This window comes from Calonectris borealis, chromosome 1, assembly GCF_964195595.1.
Source record: "Calonectris borealis chromosome 1, bCalBor7.hap1.2, whole genome shotgun sequence".
Taxonomy (NCBI): Eukaryota; Metazoa; Chordata; class Aves; order Procellariiformes; family Procellariidae; genus Calonectris; species Calonectris borealis.
This window is the reverse complement of record NC_134312.1, coordinates 1,508,620-1,526,615: the sequence shown is the minus strand read 5'-3', so window position 1 is coordinate 1,526,615 and position 17,996 is coordinate 1,508,620. Positions and strand designations below refer to the sequence as shown.

The window sequence follows — 17,996 nt, the reverse complement described above, 5'->3', positions numbered from 1 at the left end:
AGGAGAGAGAGGTCCTTGCTTTAACGAAGCAAGCTGTCGAGCTGCACGGGGATGAAGTCTAATTGCCTGTTATATCCAGAAAAAGCGGCTACGTGCACCTGGAGATCTCCTCTCACCTCCTGTCCTACGCACCTACGCATCAAAATAGGGAACTTTGGAAAACTTGACTCTTTGCCTTTTGTTTCTGGAGGCTTAAATTCCTGCCGGACACCAAGCCGAAGCTGTCCGAGTACATCTCCACCCCACGGTGCAGGGGGATGGCTCTCCCTCGGTGCAGGGAATTTGCCGTGACCCTCTACTTATCCCAACTTCTCTGCGCATGGGACAAACCACACTCCCCGCAAGGTCAGGACTACAGCCAGACACCGAAACCAGGCAAAGAAAATTGAACCGGAGGAAATTCCTCCACGGGAGGGCACGGCGGTGCAGCAGCACCGTAATAATTTTGCACATAGCACAGGGCAGGAAAAAAAAAGCTCAGGATCTGGAAAAACACACTGAAAAAACCCACTGAACCCCAAAACTGGAGCATTTTGGTGCGGCGCTGCTCTCGTGTGAGCGCTGAAGACCTGCGTGCCAAGAAAATGCCTTTCCTTGCAAGAAAAGGATCGAGACTTCAACCCCCCCCAAGCTGACCTGTGTTTGTGCAAAGCCGTTTCATTTTCACGGTAAAAAATGCGTTGCAGTGTTGGCTACAAACATACGCCTGGAAAGGGAAGCGATCCAGGGGCTCATACTGAAAATTATTATTATTTTGGGGGATCAGCACAGCCCACGCTGGGGGAGGAGAGCCATCACGCAGAGCCCGCCCGGGCAGCCCCTGGTGCGAGGGGCGAACGCTGCTCTGCGCCATCTCGTCCTTCGTCAAACTTTAAAAATAAAGCTGTCATCTGAGTTGGCCGGATGGCATCGCTCTGCCGTTTGCCACGTCCGGGTGACAGCTGCTGCCAGATACAAAGGGCCCGTGTCCTGCCAAGCGCTCTGCGTCACCGCTCCAACCACCGGTCCCCTTCCCGGCCGGACCACTTCCTACGTGGCGATGGGAATTATCAGAAGGCCTGTGATACCTTCTCCGGGGACCGGTGGGATTAAACCCCTCTGTCCTCCCCGCACGCGTACCCCGCGCTCACGGCAGAAGAAAGAGAGAGGCTGAGGAGCAGCACCTGTAGTAGTTTGGTTTGAAAGGTCCGTTCTTATTCAGTCCCAGGTATTTTGCTTGTTCATCCGTTAGTTCTGTCAGGTGGGCATCGAAGGTTGGGAGGTGAAGGCTTGCCACGTACTCGTCTGAAACGATTTCAAGCCTCGTTAGTAGGGGAAAGGGAAGGTAACGAGTCCCCTCCTGCGGTGCACCAGGTCCCTAAAGCCCCAGCTGGGAAAGGCATCACTCCTCGCACCGTTGCTGCTAAATTGCGGGACTGCTTTTCACCCTGAACGGGGAAAACCAAGGCTCTCATCTATTTTGAGTCAGAGGGGAAAACCTTTCTCTGAAATACCCTTCTAGCAGGACTCCTGCGCCTGCCGCTGCGTTACGCTGTACCCTTGGGCAGGCTTGGATGCTCTGCTGACGCAGGAGCCGCTGGACGTTTCTGGTTGGTGACACCTAATGCCCAAGCTAGGGACAAGCTGGTCTCAAAAAATACAATTAACACAAAAAAGTCCAGTTTTGCAGCAAAAGCGAGGTCAGTATAGCTTGTGTCCTCAGGAGGGGGTTCTGCTGGCAGAGCTGGTGGTCAGGGACTACATGTCTTCGCAGCCAACGAAGGCAGCTCTGCTGGCAGAAGCCCTACATGAAAATCCCCTGCACCAGCGCGGAGGGACTCCTGCGGTCGGCCAAGTGCGTCAGCCTGTTTTCCCCAGGTGGGACAGAGAAAAAACGCGTCCAATTTAGCGAAGAGCCCAGACCCAGTGGGAAGAACTTGCTGGAAGACCCTGAGCTTGGCAGGGAGGCAAACAAGAGAGCCCGGGAGGCTGCGATGCCCTGCCGTCCTCAGCCCAGCCTAGCAAAACCTCCCATCTGTTCAATCTCAAAACCAAAAAAGAGAAGGCAACGAGTGCATCTTTACCCATTTTCTTAGGCAGCAAGTACACGTCTTGCTTGTAGCGGCCTTCGGGAGCGTTGTACAGCTCTATCAGAGCCAAAGCCTGGATGGAGAAGACACTTAGGTAAGTAACTGCTGCCCGCTACGGAGCGAGAGGCTGCTTTCAGCTCAGCCCAAACCCTACTCGCCTGCGTGGTGGCAGTGATGGACAAGACGAAGGTGGGGACGGTGGAGCAGCTCAGGTTCAGCAGGCGGCCCTGGGAAGCAAAAACGGGTTGTTAACTCAACACGGCACCAAAACCAGTTTACAACCCTACAGAAGGGACAAGAACCACCCCTGAAACGCGTCCCTTCTGGGATGAAGCACCATTTATCACATGCACTTGAATCCCAAGATATTGCCCTTATAACTCAGTAAAACTATTTAGAAGTGAAAATCTGATAAAATACCCTGTGGGAAATACCCTGGAGTGGGATAAAGAAAAACACAGGAGCTTTTCTGCGTTCCAGTAACCCATGGGCCAAACCAGGGTCACACCAACCCTTTCGACCAGAGGGACTATTGAGCTGCTGAGGCCCAAGGAGGTGATTTCTGGATGCATTTCGGCTCCACCGCTCATCCAGCCCTTGTTTTCTTCCTCTGCAAGCAGAGAAGAGGTTGCAATTCCTGCTCCTTTGCCTGCAGCTCACCTCCGCCAGAAGGACTATTCTCTTCCCGTCTGGCCAGATGACATGGTCCACCTGGGACCTCACCCTCTCCCAGGTCAGCTCGGGTGTACGCAGGCTTGCCTGAAACACAGTGTTAAAATAGTTAAAGCACTGGCAAAAGATCAAAAACCAGAAGCTACATAACAGGAATGAAAAGAGGAAGCAACTCGCTGACATTGTCCTGGGCTTATGGTTTCCTTTGGGACCGGTCGCAGTCCCAGACCAATGAAACCTTTATGAATCACAACCTGGAACTATTTTTATGATTACAATACATCAAAGCTCCAGCAACAACTATTGTTCAAGCTCTTCAGGCTGAAGAGGATTCATGGTCACCAACTAAACTGTGCATGGCTGCGGTCACTTCTTTCCAGCGCAGAAAACGGCTTTAAACCCATGGGTTTGGCCGAGCAATTCTCCACTGACCTTCAGACAAGATTCTCCTGGTTTTCTACTCAACTCTAAGCACAGACGAGCAGATTTCGGTGCCGTTCGGTAAAGCGCGGTGGGGTTGAGCGTGCTGTGTTGCACCAAGCTGAACTCTTGGCTGGGTCTTAATGGTATAATAACACAAAAGCAGAGGGACTGGGCTGGAAAGGTGATTCACCGACTCTCTAGGGGAAGGTACGAGGCTGGTGGACACCAGACACTCCGCTGGAAGCTGGAGCAATCTGTCTGGCTCGCTGGCATCCTTTGGGATCGCAGGGACGATGACAACATATCTGACAGTGTCTGCTGAGACACGGGGAGCGACGGATTATTTTATCTCCCCCCAGGTGCTTGCTAAAGCGGCTCGGGTCAGACACGGCTGCCGAAGGGTCCCGAAAGCAGCGTCACCCCACCCCGTGCCGTCCCTGCGCCCGACGCGCGTCCCTGCGCTCACCACGTCGATCTCGGTGTTGGAGTGCCCCATGTTGCAGACGATGCAACTGTTCTTCATCCGATCCAGGTGTTCCCTGGTCACCACGTTCTTGTTGCCTGCCAGACAGCAATATCCGCAATAAATACCCATGTTCACTTTCTCCACCTTTTTGCCTTTTCCTTTGGAAAAAGATGGACCCGATTACGGGGTGCGCATCGCTGACGACCCGTCCTCCTGCCTCGGGGACCGCGTACCTGTGCAGGTGATGACGATGTCAACTTGTCTGATGACTTCATTGAGTTTCACGAGCCGGAATCCATCCATGCTAAGAGGAAAGGGGGGAAAAAGTAGTCTGAGAAGCAGCAAAACCATGCCAAAACCAGGAAAAAACCCCACCAGATACTCATTTTAACTTTCTAATGCCAGACTGGAAAACAGCAAGGCAGCAGGGAAAGGGCCAGGTACCCCAAGCCATTAGGAGGGTTTCTGGAGGCAACCCGGAGGATTTGGACCGTTGTGGGGAGAAGTGAAAAGGGATTTTGGGGGTTTCACATTTTTTGTCAGGGCCTCCGCATCTGCAAATCTCCATTTTCAATCGAGACGGCTTTTTTTAAAGCTGTTACTCCTGCAAAGTACATCCAGAAGATGCAGACAGGCCCTCCCGCTGCAGAATCCTTTCTGATACGGCTTTAGATCACCTTAAACCCCCCCCAGATGTCTACCGTTAACCTCGCAATCCATATTTAGGCACCTACACCACCTTTAGGAGTGCTGAGCACTCAGCAAGTCTTTCCCGACTTCACCGAGCAAGGTGCGTTCAGCACATCGGATAACAAGGGCAGGATTTTTTTTAGGATTTGTTGACAGTCCTCCCGAGAACTTCTTTCTGTGACTGTCACAGGCTGCAAAATCGTAGTTACTATAAAAAAAAGTAATTTTTTTCTGCTGTATGTCCCATTTACTGTTTTTTTTTTCCCCCCACTGCAAACTCCTTACAAGAGGGGCCGCGCGGTGTTGTCTTGTGCAGAGTCAGGGAAGGGGCTGCTGCAAACAACCAAAGTCATAATTAGGGATGCGGGTGCTGGATGTGCCACTCGTGAAGGTCGTAAAGCAAACTGAAAGTTGATCAGCTCTGCTAATTAAGCAGGGCTTATTAGTTTTCTCACCGCAATAGCCCTTTGAAAGCTTGCTGTTAGGAAGAGGCTGCGGGTTTAATAAGGGTCCGGGTGTTTTTGGGACTCTGCTTTCATAGCCACGTCCCATCTCGCAGCTTGGGATGCAGAAGCAGCATCTCTGCACCAGAACAAGCTTTACCTGGGGGAAACGAGGTCGGGTATAATTGCAGCGTGCCCGCGCGAGGGGACAGTGCTTTCAGCCCTGCGTCAGGGTACCGGCGTCAGTGAGGAGAGGTTTGTGAGGGGTGGGTGGTCACAGAAACCAAAATATCCCTCGGGTGAGGTGTGTGCACAGCACAGTAAAGCCCGGGTTTGCACTCCAAAGGTCGCAGTTCACTCCCAACGCCCTTTCAAGCCATATCGTTAAACTCCTTCAAGCCATATCGTTAAACTCCTTCAAGCCATATCGTTAAACTCTTTCAAGCCATATCGTTAAACTCTTGGCTACTGTGGTTATGATTATGCAAGCTGGCACGTGGGATACAGATAAACCGGGTGATGTTTTAGTGCCGGAGCCCTTTTCTGGCCGTAGGAGAGCTCTGGGTCCCTCCAAGGGTGCAGAGAAGCCACGAACCTCGCACCAGCATCCCTCTCGGGAGGGACCGCTGCCGAGTGGTTTCTGGCCGTGGTTTTTCTGGGGAAAAAAAGCCTAAAGAAGAAGCCGGGCTCGGTGCGACTGCTTACCAGGCCTGGAGGGCACAGATCGGGTCGATCTCTGTCACGTAGACTATGGAGCCCATGGCCTTCAACGCAGCACAGCAGCCCTTTCCAACCTGGGGAGGGAGAAGAGCAGAGAGGAAGAGGGAGACGCCGAGCATCAGTGCAGCCGTGGGAAGCTTATGGGGGATGTACGACTGCGGGCGCCTCTTCTGCAGCCCCAAGAGCCCTTTGCAACCCCCCTATACTCAATTTTTGGGTGCACGAAATTCCTGGATTTGGAGTAATCTAGGACCTGAGTCAGGCCCAGCTTAGCTAAGAGAAGCACTAAAAAATATAAATGTGCCGTTCGTTTTGGTCCCAGGGAGTTCTTTTTCCGCCAAAACATCACGACAGCATCACGATAACGAGAGATTACACTTATCTCAGGGAAAGTTTAAGAGTCTCTTGTAACCTTCACTCTATTTAGGAAGCTTAATGGTTTAATCTCTGAGGGCTAACGAGCTTTAACCTTTACACAGCACATACGGTGCAGCTCGCAGGGGAATTCAGGTGAACAGTTAAGTGACCAAGGGTTCCCCAAAAATGCGATTACACGTGAGAAAATTGTCCCATTTCAGCTTTTTGGGAAAAAAAAAAAAAGTCCCAGTACAGCACCCACAGCACAGCCCACCATAACTGGTGTTAACTGGCCCCGACAAGAACTGCCGAAGGGTGAATATCCCAATCTCGCCTCGAGAGAGGATTCCTCCATTTGGGGGTGAAAGCACAGGGATAAGTCAAGATTAACTTATCTTGCTTGACCACGCTTCAGCACGCCACGCTGCGGCTGCACAGTACAGCTGCAGAACCCAGCCTCTGAATATTTTAATATTATATTAAATAGAATATAATATAAACATTAACACAATTAATATATGATATATTAATGTATGATGTATTAATGTATGATATATTAATATTTGGATATGTCAATATTCAGGTATTAAAGATGTTCAGAATACTTAATACTCATGTCTTTTAAGATTCAGGTTTGGTATCTGTTTAATACTAAAGAAATCTACTGGAAATCAAGAAAATCTTCAGTTTTGGCAAACCCGTTGGGTTTGAAGATACCTGCAGATGCAGAGAAAAGCCACGAGGACAGAAAAGCCCCGTCGGATAAAGCCATGCAAAGGATGTGCCGATCTTACATGCAGTACCCGCATGTAAAAATATGAACCCCTTACCTCCCCGTAGCCACAAACCACTACTTGCTTTCCTCCAAACATCATGTCTGTTGTCCTTTTAAGGCTAAGGAAAAAGAAAAAAAAAAAAAAAACAATTAAAGAACAGCAGTAAGATCTATTCTTACAGGCTGAGAGAGTTGGGGTTGTTCAGCCTGGAGAGGAGAAGGCTCCGAGGAGACCTTATTGCAGCCTTTCAGTGCTTAAAGGGGCTTAGAAGAAAGATGGGGACAGACTTTTTGCAAGGGCATGTAGCGATAGGACAAGGGGGAATGGCTTTAAACTGAAAGAAGGTAGATTTAGATCAGATATAAGGAAGAAATTCTTCACTATGAGGGTGGTGAGGCACGAACAGGTTGCCCAGAGAAGCTGTGGATGCCCCATCCCTGGAAGTGTTCAAGGTCAGGTTGGACGGGGCTCTGAGCAACCTGGTCTGGTGGAAGGTGTCCCTGCCCATGGCAGGGGGGTTGGACTAGATGGCCTTTAAGGTCCCTTCCAGCCCAAACCATTCTATGATATTCCGCTGACGACGCTGTGAAGGACAGCGGTCCTTCTCAGTTTGCTCCTCCTAAGCACCATGGATGTATCCTGTATCCCTGAGGACACACAGCAATTCTGGGTGCAGAGAGGACCCGAAAGGCACCAAAAACCTGACTTTTTCCCTTGGTAAGGTGGGTGCTACCAGTGAAACGCAACAAAGAGAAAGGATTTATTGTTTGGATCCCTTTTTTGTGGTTGTTTTTTTTTTTTATTGGATCCCTTTGTTTTGGTACTCCAGAAATATTTAAAATCTTCTAAAAAAAATTTTTTTCTTAATTTGCCTTTTAAATTCAAAATACCCCACAGAAATAACTACAGAAGAAGCAGGAAAGTGGTAATTTATTGCCAGAATCCCAGTGCTTTCCAGAAATAAAGCTTTCCTTTCCACTCGGTTTCCTTCTGGTTTCTCCCTAAAAATGTCCTACATTACAGGCTATTTTTAGCACACGAGTAAATAGGTTAGCAGCGCAGGGAAGGTGAAACTCCCTTACATTTCCAAAAGAATTTAGATAAAAACCACAGCAGATTTAACTGCACCTCTGCTCAGATTTCCCTTGGCCCAGTTTTAGATGCCTGGGCCAGACTTAAAACCCAACTTACCTACCCATGATGTCCATCATCCATCACAACCCAAGACAACAAGATAAAGATTTTAAAGATTCTAATGTTTCTTAGCCACTGACAGCATCTGCTACACATGCAACATGGAGCTAAAAGTTGTGTCCTCGGACAGTCAAAATTTGGGGGCAACTCTTCACCGGGCAGCCGACCCCCACGACAGAGGCTGCCTTGTGTGTCTTGAACCCTGCTCCACAGAGCCGAGGCATGGCCATAATAAAGAAGGAAGGGCTACTTAATTAAAAGAATTACTTCATCAAGATGTTTTCATTGAATCACAGAATGGTTTGGGTTGGAAGGGACCTTTAAAGGTCATCTAGTCCACCCCCCCTGCAATAAGTAGGGCCATCTTCAACCAGATCAGGTTGCTCAGAGCCCCGTCCAACCTGACCTGGAATGTTCCCAGGGATGGGGCATCAACCACCTCTCTGGGCAACCTGGGTCAGCGTCTCACCACCCTCATTTTTCCCATTATTGCTTCTAGCAAAGCCCAGTTAGCGACACATTGCATCTTGGAGGTCGCTGCTCCACATCACAGCTTCACAGATTGTACGTGCTTTGGAGACCAGCTGATGATTTTGATCAAACTTTTCCAGTTTTGATGGGCAGGAAGGGCAAGAAACCACTGGCTGTTTGCAGTGTCAGGTTCTGTAATGAAACATCTTGGCATGGAAAAGCCAGATTCTATCACTGCTGACTTGACAAGGAGCCCAAAATTTAGTCTTTTAGAACAACGTGTGATGGAAGTGTGGGGAAGAAACTGCAAGTGCAGCGGAACACCCAGGGAAGCATATCTGGTGGTTCACTAACTCACATGGCACTTGCACACATTTTAAAGATCATCTTCACGTCCCTGTATTTGGACACACAGGTTTAATAAACAGGAGTCTTCTTCACTTCTCCTGGTCAAGATGACCACTACCAGGAAAACCCCTTCAAAGCCGAGGTGACAAATGAGGCACTCTACTACATATCCCACAAAGATTTGGGAGAGAGATCATAGAATCATAGAATCATTAAGGTTGGAAAAGACCTCTAAGATCATCAAGTCCAACCGTCAATCCAACACCACCAGGCTCACTAAACCATGTCCCTAAGCACCTCATCTGCACGTCTTTACCTCCAGGGATGGGACTCCACCACTTCCCTGGGCAGCCTGTTCCAAGGCCTGACCACTCTTTCAGTAAAGAAATTTTTCCTAAAGTCCAATCTAAATGTTAGATGTTAAAGATGTTGAGTAGAGTCCACCATCAACAGGGAAGTCTACGTTGGGTCTCTGAAAACTCTAGTGCTACCAGACTGAAGGCAGTGGTAGCACAGCTGAACGCCAAGAGCACCGCCAGATGGACTTTGATTAAACAGAAGGCGACATTTCTACGTTGGCAAGTTCTCGAGAACTGCAGATCTCAAGACTTGTTTAAACTTTAAGCCATACCAAGTTATCAACATGAAAAAAGTCTTTTCTCTTGAAGCAGGCTGTCTTCTCCATGGAGGGTTCCTCCTCCCCACCACAGCTACCTGGCACAGAGCAGGCAATCTTTCCTGTGGTATTCATCTCATCAGCATCAACGCCAGTCCAGAAAGTCAAATTTGTCCTTGCTTCTGTGCTTACTTGTCTACCGGGACCATTATCAGATGCAGTACGTCCTAGTCTGAACTGTAAGAATAAAACTTGTCCTAATCTCACTTGGCTTTGACAAAATTTGGGGTGGAGGCCGTGGGGACACAGACACCCCATTCCATCCAAATAAAGAAAAAAAAGAGAGGGAGAGAGAAAAAGAAAGAGATTTACACTGTCTCTAGATCACAACTTCAAGTACTTTGCACTGCATCTCAAGACCAACAATCTCAGAAGATACATCATGTTCCCGGTGCCCACGTATCCGTCAGCGACTGATTCCCATCCGATCCTAAAAAATACAGCACCATCAGGACGCTGCAGAGCTGCTCCCAGTCCCACGGTCTGCCTGATGGGATCCTGGGGAGGGAGCACAGAGGGAAGCAAACACTCTTCTGCGTGCTTGTACGGCATGTGGCTGTAAATCCTGCAGGACCAGGGTGGGAAGAGGTGGATAAAGCACTCATCAGCCCTGTCCTTCCCACTTCTGCACCTATTGCTCAGCTGAAGGACAGGGTTTAATCCTTAGGCTCTTAAGTCTACACTTTGGACATGCAACTGTTATGGTGTAAAGTCTTGATCTACCAGAACCTCTTCTATTTTCTTGCTTTCTTTCAGTTTATTGTATATTCACAGGAGAGGATAAAAAAAGGAAATTAGAAAGGCAAAAAATGTTGTGATGAAGCAGCTGGTCGACTCATACACACACGCAACAGACACAGATGGGTTTTACCCTGATGCCACAAAGGTAAGAGGGATGGGAAGGAGTATTGTAGCCATATGTGAGGAGTTCTGAAGTCCTAACACGGAGTACGAGACGCTGCAGGGCTTGAACACAGCTCCAGTCACACTCACCGAGAAGGGAAAATGCATTGAGTCACCTACACACATGGAAGGGCAACATCACCCTGAGAGCACAAAGACTCGGTGAGCTCCCTTGAAGGGCACTGGGAAGTGTCTTATATGACTATGGCTAACAAAATATCTGATGTGTCTTCCAGACACTCTGGGAAAAGAGAAGACGTGCTTTCCACAAAAAGAGGAGCAGAGGCAGAATTTAAGTGATGTGCCCCATTCATACATGTAGCTGGGTTAAAAATATGAATCCAGACTTCTAGAGATGCTAACGTCTTTGCTGCAAGATCATTATCCTACAAACACAAAATTCAACGTTTGTTTTCTGGTGTGCATATGTTTGTAGAGCTTTACATACAATTGTAGAAACAAGTCTTAGGACCTTCTGACCCGTAGAGACATAGCTGCTGTCTCAAAACACCTTGCAGATTCCCACACAAATAGGATGGACCAGGAAAGACCAAAAGGTCTTTGTTCTCCTCTGACACATCAATTGATCTAAAATGGTCTAAAGTGGCACGTATGACAGATCCATGGACCCAGTTCCCTGTGGGGTCGACCCCAGCAAGCGACACGGCCCCGTTTGGGTGGACATGTACGCACCCATCCAGGATGGACTCTCTGCAGCAGTACAGGTTGTCAAACTTCTGCTTTGTGACCGAGTCGTTGACATTCATGGCTGGGACGCAGAGCTTCCCCGCTTTGGACAACTGGTACAGCCTGTTACGAATATGGGAAGAAACAGATGATCAATAGAAAAATATTTCCCTACACTCTACCGTTGTGTGCTCTCCAGGTCTTGTTTTGCTGGAGTAAGCAGTACCCGTCTGGAAGGTCAAAGATCACCTCTTAACAGGAGCTCCTCATTTCAGGAGGAGAAATAGGACTCTTCCTTCCGCAGACGTTTGTACCCGTTTCCCTCCCCTACTGAAAAACTACCAGGTTGGCAAGAGGCATTTCATAAAAACCTCAATTAGCAGAGATCAGAAGGTGCTCTAGATGCCATGTGCCTCAAAACTGTTGATATTAGACCATCCTCTGATGTCCTCAAAAGGACACAATCCCCAAATCCTGCTTCAGACAACATAAGATGAGAGCTCCTGTAATTCCCCAAGCTCTTACAGCTCAAGACAGATAGAAATGGCCACAGAAGGGTAACATTCACAGCACTGCGAAGCTGCTGCGATCAACACCTGCAACAAAACACCCATTCGAACAGCAGCAGGAGTGTAATCACCGAGATGTAGTACAAGAAGCAACCAGGGTGGGGAAGACACCAACCTGACCTCCTACTTCTGAGAGCAGACTGAACCGGCAGCAGCAAAACCACTAAAACCGAAGCCAAACGCTACCCTACGGCTAGGAAGAGAATCTGAAAATCATCTCCCTGCTCCAGACCTTGGGAAGGAGAACCTGCTCCCTCGGTCAGTCTCTACAGACCACCTCCAGGTCTCTCCCCAGTCTCAGTTTGTCATCTGGGGAGCCCCAGTCCCCACGTTGTCTGTCCCCTGGAGGTAAGGGGACACGCATCGATACCACCAACCTCAGAAAACAACCTCGCTGCTGGCACGAGACCGCGGGGGACAATTTTTGACATTGCTTTGTTTTTGCACATCTCTTTTGCCCACACGGGGAACGATTCCTGATGCTAAAAATATTATCAGGTCCTTTTCTTGACCCCACTGGCTGCAAACCTGAATCGGTCGCTTCCTTCTTTCAAATATTTCGTTTCTCTGTTTCGAGGGCTGCCTGCACCTCAAACTCTCAGCCAGCTCCAAGAGCTGCAGCCAAGCCTTTCTCCCTGCAAAAATAAAGAAAAAAGCAGAGTCTGCTGCTCTTCTCCTCAGCCCCCTATTTTCTGTCACCTGTGATACGATTAACGCCACTGGAAAAGCTCCTCCGATACCTGCCCCACCCGGGAGCCGCCTCTCCCGTCACAATCCTGCTGCCGCAGACTGATGGGTGCCGCTCAGTCCCGGGGCTGCATCTCTGTCGTTCTCCCTTTCCGGGCTCCCACCCCAACTAGAGCCTCATCTCCTCTTCCCACATCTCACTTCTTCCCATAGGTTTAGTTTAGGACTTTCCCCGAAGCCCACCCCTTCTTGTGCAACACCCTCATCCCCTCCTTTTCTCCCCTGTAAAACGAGGCGAGATAACCATCGCCCCTATTTCAGCTGGAAAAACAAGACCTTGTGCACTTCTTCCAGCCACGCAATGGTCGGTAGCTGCTTCTACTCCTCCCCTGAAGTTCAGAGCAGTAGTTCCAAGTCTACTGCTTTACGACACAAGAGATTTAGAACAGTTCTTACGGGAAAGCCGAGCCCACGCTGAAGGAAAACCACAGACCACGCATGAGGAGGCTCAACATTCAGCTGAGTCGGTGGCACCTTACAGCTTGGGGATCTTTTGCTACCCGTGCCCTGAGGCAGAAGATGCTTTTGTGCAAACATCTCCGTGCTCGCAGTCCATCCTGTCCCGTTACCTGTGGACACCAGTCACGCTCTCCTCTACTATCCCTTTGATCTTCTTAAACATGTTGGGATACTTCTTGTAAATCCAGTGAGTGAGATCTCCTCCGTCATCCAAGATCTGCAATAAAAATAACCACAGAGTCACCGCTCTGAAGATCCAGTAAGGGCTGCTGACCCCAGAAAGGTACAAGGGATGAATCACACGCTCCAATCATTCCTCATCAAGCCCATGTTTTGGCATCTCAGATACCACAGCTTAGGTGAGACCACTCTGCTTGACTATTCAGAGCACTGACGTTGTGCTGGAAAGGCAACAGGTCAGACAAACACGGCAGACCTCGATGTTTACAATGAGACCAGGGAAACACGGAAAATTGCTGTGGAAGCTCCTCTCTCCCCGTCTCCCAGAAGCACAGATGGAAAAGCCTTTGAACCATACACAGTCATCAGCTTTTCTAATATGACTGCTAATGGAGGAGGGAGGAGGAGGAGCATGCAGGAGCAAGATGGAGGAGGAGGAGGATGGAGGATGGAGGAGGATGGAGGAGGATGGAGGAGGATGGAGGAGGAGGATGGAGGAGGATGGAGGAGGAGGAGGATGGAGCAGGGGGATGGAGCAGGGGGATGGAGCAGGGGGATGGAGGAGGATGGAGGAGGATGGAGGAGGATGGAGGAGGATGGAGGAGGAGGATGGAGCAGGGGGATGGAGCAGGGGGATGGAGGAGGATGGAGCAGGGGGATGGAGCAGGGGGATGGAGGAGGAGGGTGCAGAGCCGCTAAAGCCAATTCTAACGTAACTGCATCATAAAACACTGCATATTAAAAATACTGAACTTCTTTTAGACAACAGCTTTGGGTCTCTGCCCATTTCATCTGCTTTGAACCTCAATCACAGAAGTACAAAACTCTTCTTTATCAGATCACAAGTCTCCCGAGCCACCATTTTCTCCTAATGACACATTTCAGGGCGGCAGAGAAAGCCAGAGACTTACTGCTTTAATAAAAATATTAAAGATGAGCAAGTAAAGGTGCCCTTTGAAAAAGTGCTTCGGAAAGGACAGACATGAAAACAATTTGGCCACAGAAATCTAAAAATTGCAGCGAAAAGAGATGCGTAAGAGCTCATCTATTCTCTGCTGGTGTTACAATCATCCAGCGTATAGAAATACCTGGTAATGGCTTTGGACATGAAAGTCGTAACGCTGCAAGAAGTCCAACACGTACATCCAGAGGCACCTTCGCACGGGTTGATGTTATTCAGGTGTTTTTGTGGGGTGCTATAGTGTCGCCAGGATAATCAAAGACTTCAAGCCAAGGCTTATTTTTTACCCCTGTGGGTACAGAACCTCTGATAATTACAGAAAATTTCACTGCTAGTGATAGGCGGTGGAGTTCATCAGGAGTCTCGTTTGTATCCTACACGCTTTCCTTGTAATGAACGTGGCCCCAGTCCCAACCACTTTGGGTCATCGCCTGCTACACCTCAACACACAGCCAAACCCAAGGAGGGTGCTGAGCCCTAAATGCTTCAAGGAGGGACCCACTGGGGTACCACAAAGAGGTGTCTGGGGAAGAAGATACAAGGAAAGAAAAAACCCACACACGTGCATTTCCCCAAGTCCTCCTGCCACCCAGGTGGCCTCAGGTGGCCCAAGCAGTGCCCAAGCAAGGTGGGACTTAGACTCAGACTCAAGAAAAAACAGGGAGCAGATTTCACCGAGCGGCAGGTGAAGTGCCAAGGGCCTGTGCTAGCCGGGCTGGCTGAGAGCACATTGCCCCGAGTTATTGTTATCATCCTCCTCCTCTTTGCATGTTCCCTATACCAAGGTCAAGGACTTCTGACTGCATCACCATCATCCTCTTTGCTTGTTCCCTATCATCATCACCCTCCTCTTTGCACATTCCCTACGTCAACGTCAGACTTCTGACTGCATCGTCGTCGTCATCCTCCTCCTCTTTGCGTGTTCTCTACACCAACATCAAAGACTTCTGACTGCATCATCGTCATCCTCCTCTTTGCATGTTCTCTATACCAACGTCAAAGACTTCTGACTGCATCATCATCATCATCCTCCTCCTCTTTGCGTGTTCTCTACACCAACATCAAAGACTTCTGACTGCATCATCATCATCCTCCTCTTTGCATGTTCTCTATACCAACGTCAAAGACTTCTGACTGCATCATCATCATCATCCTCCTCCTCTTTGCGTGTTCTCTACACCAACATCAAAGACTTCTGACTGCATCATCATCATCCTCCTCCTCTTCCTCCTCCTCTTTGCATGACCCCCACACCAACGTTCAAGACTTCTGACCGTCAAGCCAGCCCTTATTAACCCACTGGTGGGGTGTGCTGGTGTCCTAAAATGCAGATGTCAAACCTGGGCAGAAGCATCTCTGCTCGTTGGCTGGCGGTAGAGCCTGGCAGGGACCCCCCGCCGCAGGCGTCTGCACCTCTCCCACCAGCATCTGCAGCCACCCAGAAAAACTTCACACTCCCACCGTGCTCCTGCGACAGAAGCCCCATTGCGGGCGCAAAGACGACGTTCCTGAGCTTTGTCACGACACGACGTGGTGGCTGCGCGGAGCCACCACCCTGACATCCGTGAGCAAAGAGTTGCTTGGAAATGCTACGTCCTATCACAACCTTTTTCTCTCTAAATTTCAGGATTTTCCCCTGAAGATGAACGCTGTGGGTAGCAGCTGCTCCTCCACGAATGTCTGGAAAGCACGTGGTCCCCTGCCAGAGCAGAGCACGCGTCTTCCACACAGACCCAACTCTCTTGAGTCTCCAGGGAACCCCCAGGTCCACCTCCCGTTCACAGGCTGGGAAGCAGAGGCAGGTAAGGGTTAAGCGGGCTGAGAAGCTCTCCTGGGCCAGCCGAGGTAGGAATTCAGCAGCTGGGCTCCCAGGACGTCTTCATTTCATTAATCCCCATTTAATAGGGCACATAATCCTCTTTCTAAGAGAGAATTCTGGGGGTTGGCAGTTTCCTCTTTCGTAGGAGGACAGAAGATGAAAAAAAACAAACCAAATCAATGGAGGAACTCGTTTTTGATGGAAGGTCACCTTTGTGTAGCAGCCCCAAACAGCTGACGGCAAAGCCCGTGGTACGTGCCCCATATTCCTGCAGTTTCCTCAGCTTTACACGAGTTATCTGCCTTCCTTCGAATTCTTCCCAGGCAGATTTTTTTCTGGGAAAAAAGCCTTTATTTGACATGCAAAGAATTTTTCGTACAGAAAATCAGCCGTTATAGATGTGAGCTTCGCTCTGCCTCTTGGTGCTGCTGCCTGACGCCCACCGAGCGGCACGATCTGCAAACCAACGCTCCCGGCTGCGGCTCATCAACCTCCCTCTTGATTTTGGCACTTTCATCTGGGAGCAGAGCGTGCTGGAGTGGTCACGCCTGTGAAAAACATCTTCCTACCACCCTGTGCCTGCAGGGACATTTCTCTCTTTGGAGATGGGACCATCCTCTGACCCAAGCACCCGGAGATATCTAGTCCTGCTCCTTCACAGCAGTACTCACCCTGAATTTTTATGATTTTTGACTGATCTGGTGTATCCATGTCCCCTTGGTAGGTGTTTCTCTCTCAGTGCTTTTCTCTCCAAGTAACCAGTTTCACATTGCTGTCTGCACAGAAGGGCTGAGACTTCTCAGTCCTTCCATTTCACGTTTTCTCCAGCAGAAAATCTCTGGTTCTTCCACGAAAGAAACCGGTGTCTCAGGGTGCCATTTTACAACCTCTTTAAACCCATCTAAGATCCCGCTGCCACCGAAAGTCTCACCCTGTCCCCCTTCCAACTCTCTTGGGGCAACAGCCGACACCACGTGGTTGATCTTGCCAAAAACAAGCTGATTAAAATTAGCTAGGATTAGCTCAGCAACGTGGTTGAAAATAACTCTCTACAGAAAATGACTGGTGAAAACGGAAGGAGGTGGCAGGAAGGCATGGTCGGAGGCGGCATCGAAATGCCCCGGCGGCAGCGTGGTCCTAGATCACTTTATGCTGCAAAGAAAACCAAACTCTCAGCCCTGCAGATTCATTATTTTTCAGAAAAAAAACCTCTGAGCCATTCCTGTCCAGAGCGCTCCTCTGAAGGTCCGCTATTCCCATCAGAAAACCCAAGGTGTTTTTTGGAGACTCTCAGTATTTGCAGCTGACTGCTCCCATGGAGTAGCGCCACACAGAAGCCCTAACGCTGAATATTCAGATTTCTGGACCGTAAGACATCCCTGTTTATTCGCATGGGATGCGCAAGGGCAGCTCCATCACGCCCTGCAGTGCCCACCTGGACACGGGACCGGTGGGGGCCAGCGAAGCAATGCTAAACAGGACTCCCGGGCTGTATTTCAAGCCCCGATATTGAGTCAGCGTGGCTTACCGCAAGCTGCTGAACTACTTTGACCCATTTTGCTTTCTCTTAAGTAGAAATAGAGATTGTACTTCTCTTTCTTGAGCTTAAAGATGTAGAAGCCTGGAAATGGAGATGCATTTCCGTGTTACTTTCATCTCGGATCAACAAGTACAAGTTGGATACTTGTGCTCTGAACTACTCCACACTTTATAAGAGCCCAAATCGATTATTTTGTGCTGGACAGAGATAGGCATGTTATTAAACCACTTTTCACAGAGAGAGGATTTCCCATCTGATCACACCGTGCCATGCAGCACTGCACAGAACATCTTCAAAGCACCGTACGGCCACGAATAATCATCAACAATCCTAAAAGGTATCGTTGGTATTTTGTTAATGGGAAGAGAAGACCAGACAAGAGACAGTTCTTTACTCTGAGGGTGGTGAGACACTGGAGCAGGTTGCCCAGAGAGGTGGGAGATGCCCCATCCCTGGAAACGTTCCAGGTTGGACGGGGCTCTGAGCAACCTGATCTAGTGGAAGATGTCCCTGCCCACAGCAGGGGCATTGGGCTAGATGACCTTTAGTGGTCCCTTCCAACCCAAAGCATTCCATGATTCTATGAAAAGAGGTTAGATTTAGGTTTATACAAAGGTCACGGGCTGCCAGGAGCAGCAGCTCAGGCTCAGTCCTACAACCTGGGGATGTATCTCCATGATTCAGGATATCAGGGGAAATCCTCAATCTCAACAGGAGAGAAAAAATATGATGCATGCTCTAAAAAGTTGCCATCGGGACACGGAGCAGCGTAGGTCCACCTCGCTTCAGCCTTGAGACTGGACGGACCGGAGAGGCAAACTTCACC

The 17,996-nt window shown here is 49.4% G+C and overlaps 1 protein-coding gene across 3 annotated transcripts in view; it reads right to left on the bottom strand.

Moving 5' to 3' along the window:
• The window catches only part of AHCYL2 (adenosylhomocysteinase like 2), a 110,719-nt gene that overhangs the window by 3,231 nt on the left and 89,492 nt on the right, over positions 1 to 17,996 (bottom strand). For all 3 annotated transcript variants that reach the window (XM_075141520.1, XM_075141529.1, XM_075141539.1), the window contains 10 exons: positions 12,781 to 12,887; positions 10,902 to 11,018; positions 6,671 to 6,734; positions 5,469 to 5,557; positions 3,864 to 3,934; positions 3,631 to 3,725; positions 2,730 to 2,828; positions 2,228 to 2,296; positions 2,064 to 2,142; positions 1,164 to 1,284 (listed from right to left, as the gene is read on the bottom strand). In XM_075141520.1, coding sequence (XP_074997621.1) covers positions 1,164 to 1,284; positions 2,064 to 2,142; positions 2,228 to 2,296; positions 2,730 to 2,828; positions 3,631 to 3,725; positions 3,864 to 3,934; positions 5,469 to 5,557; positions 6,671 to 6,734; positions 10,902 to 11,018; positions 12,781 to 12,887 — 911 coding nt within the window. The remainder of the gene's footprint in view (positions 1 to 1,163; positions 1,285 to 2,063; positions 2,143 to 2,227; positions 2,297 to 2,729; positions 2,829 to 3,630; positions 3,726 to 3,863; positions 3,935 to 5,468; positions 5,558 to 6,670; positions 6,735 to 10,901; positions 11,019 to 12,780; positions 12,888 to 17,996) is intronic.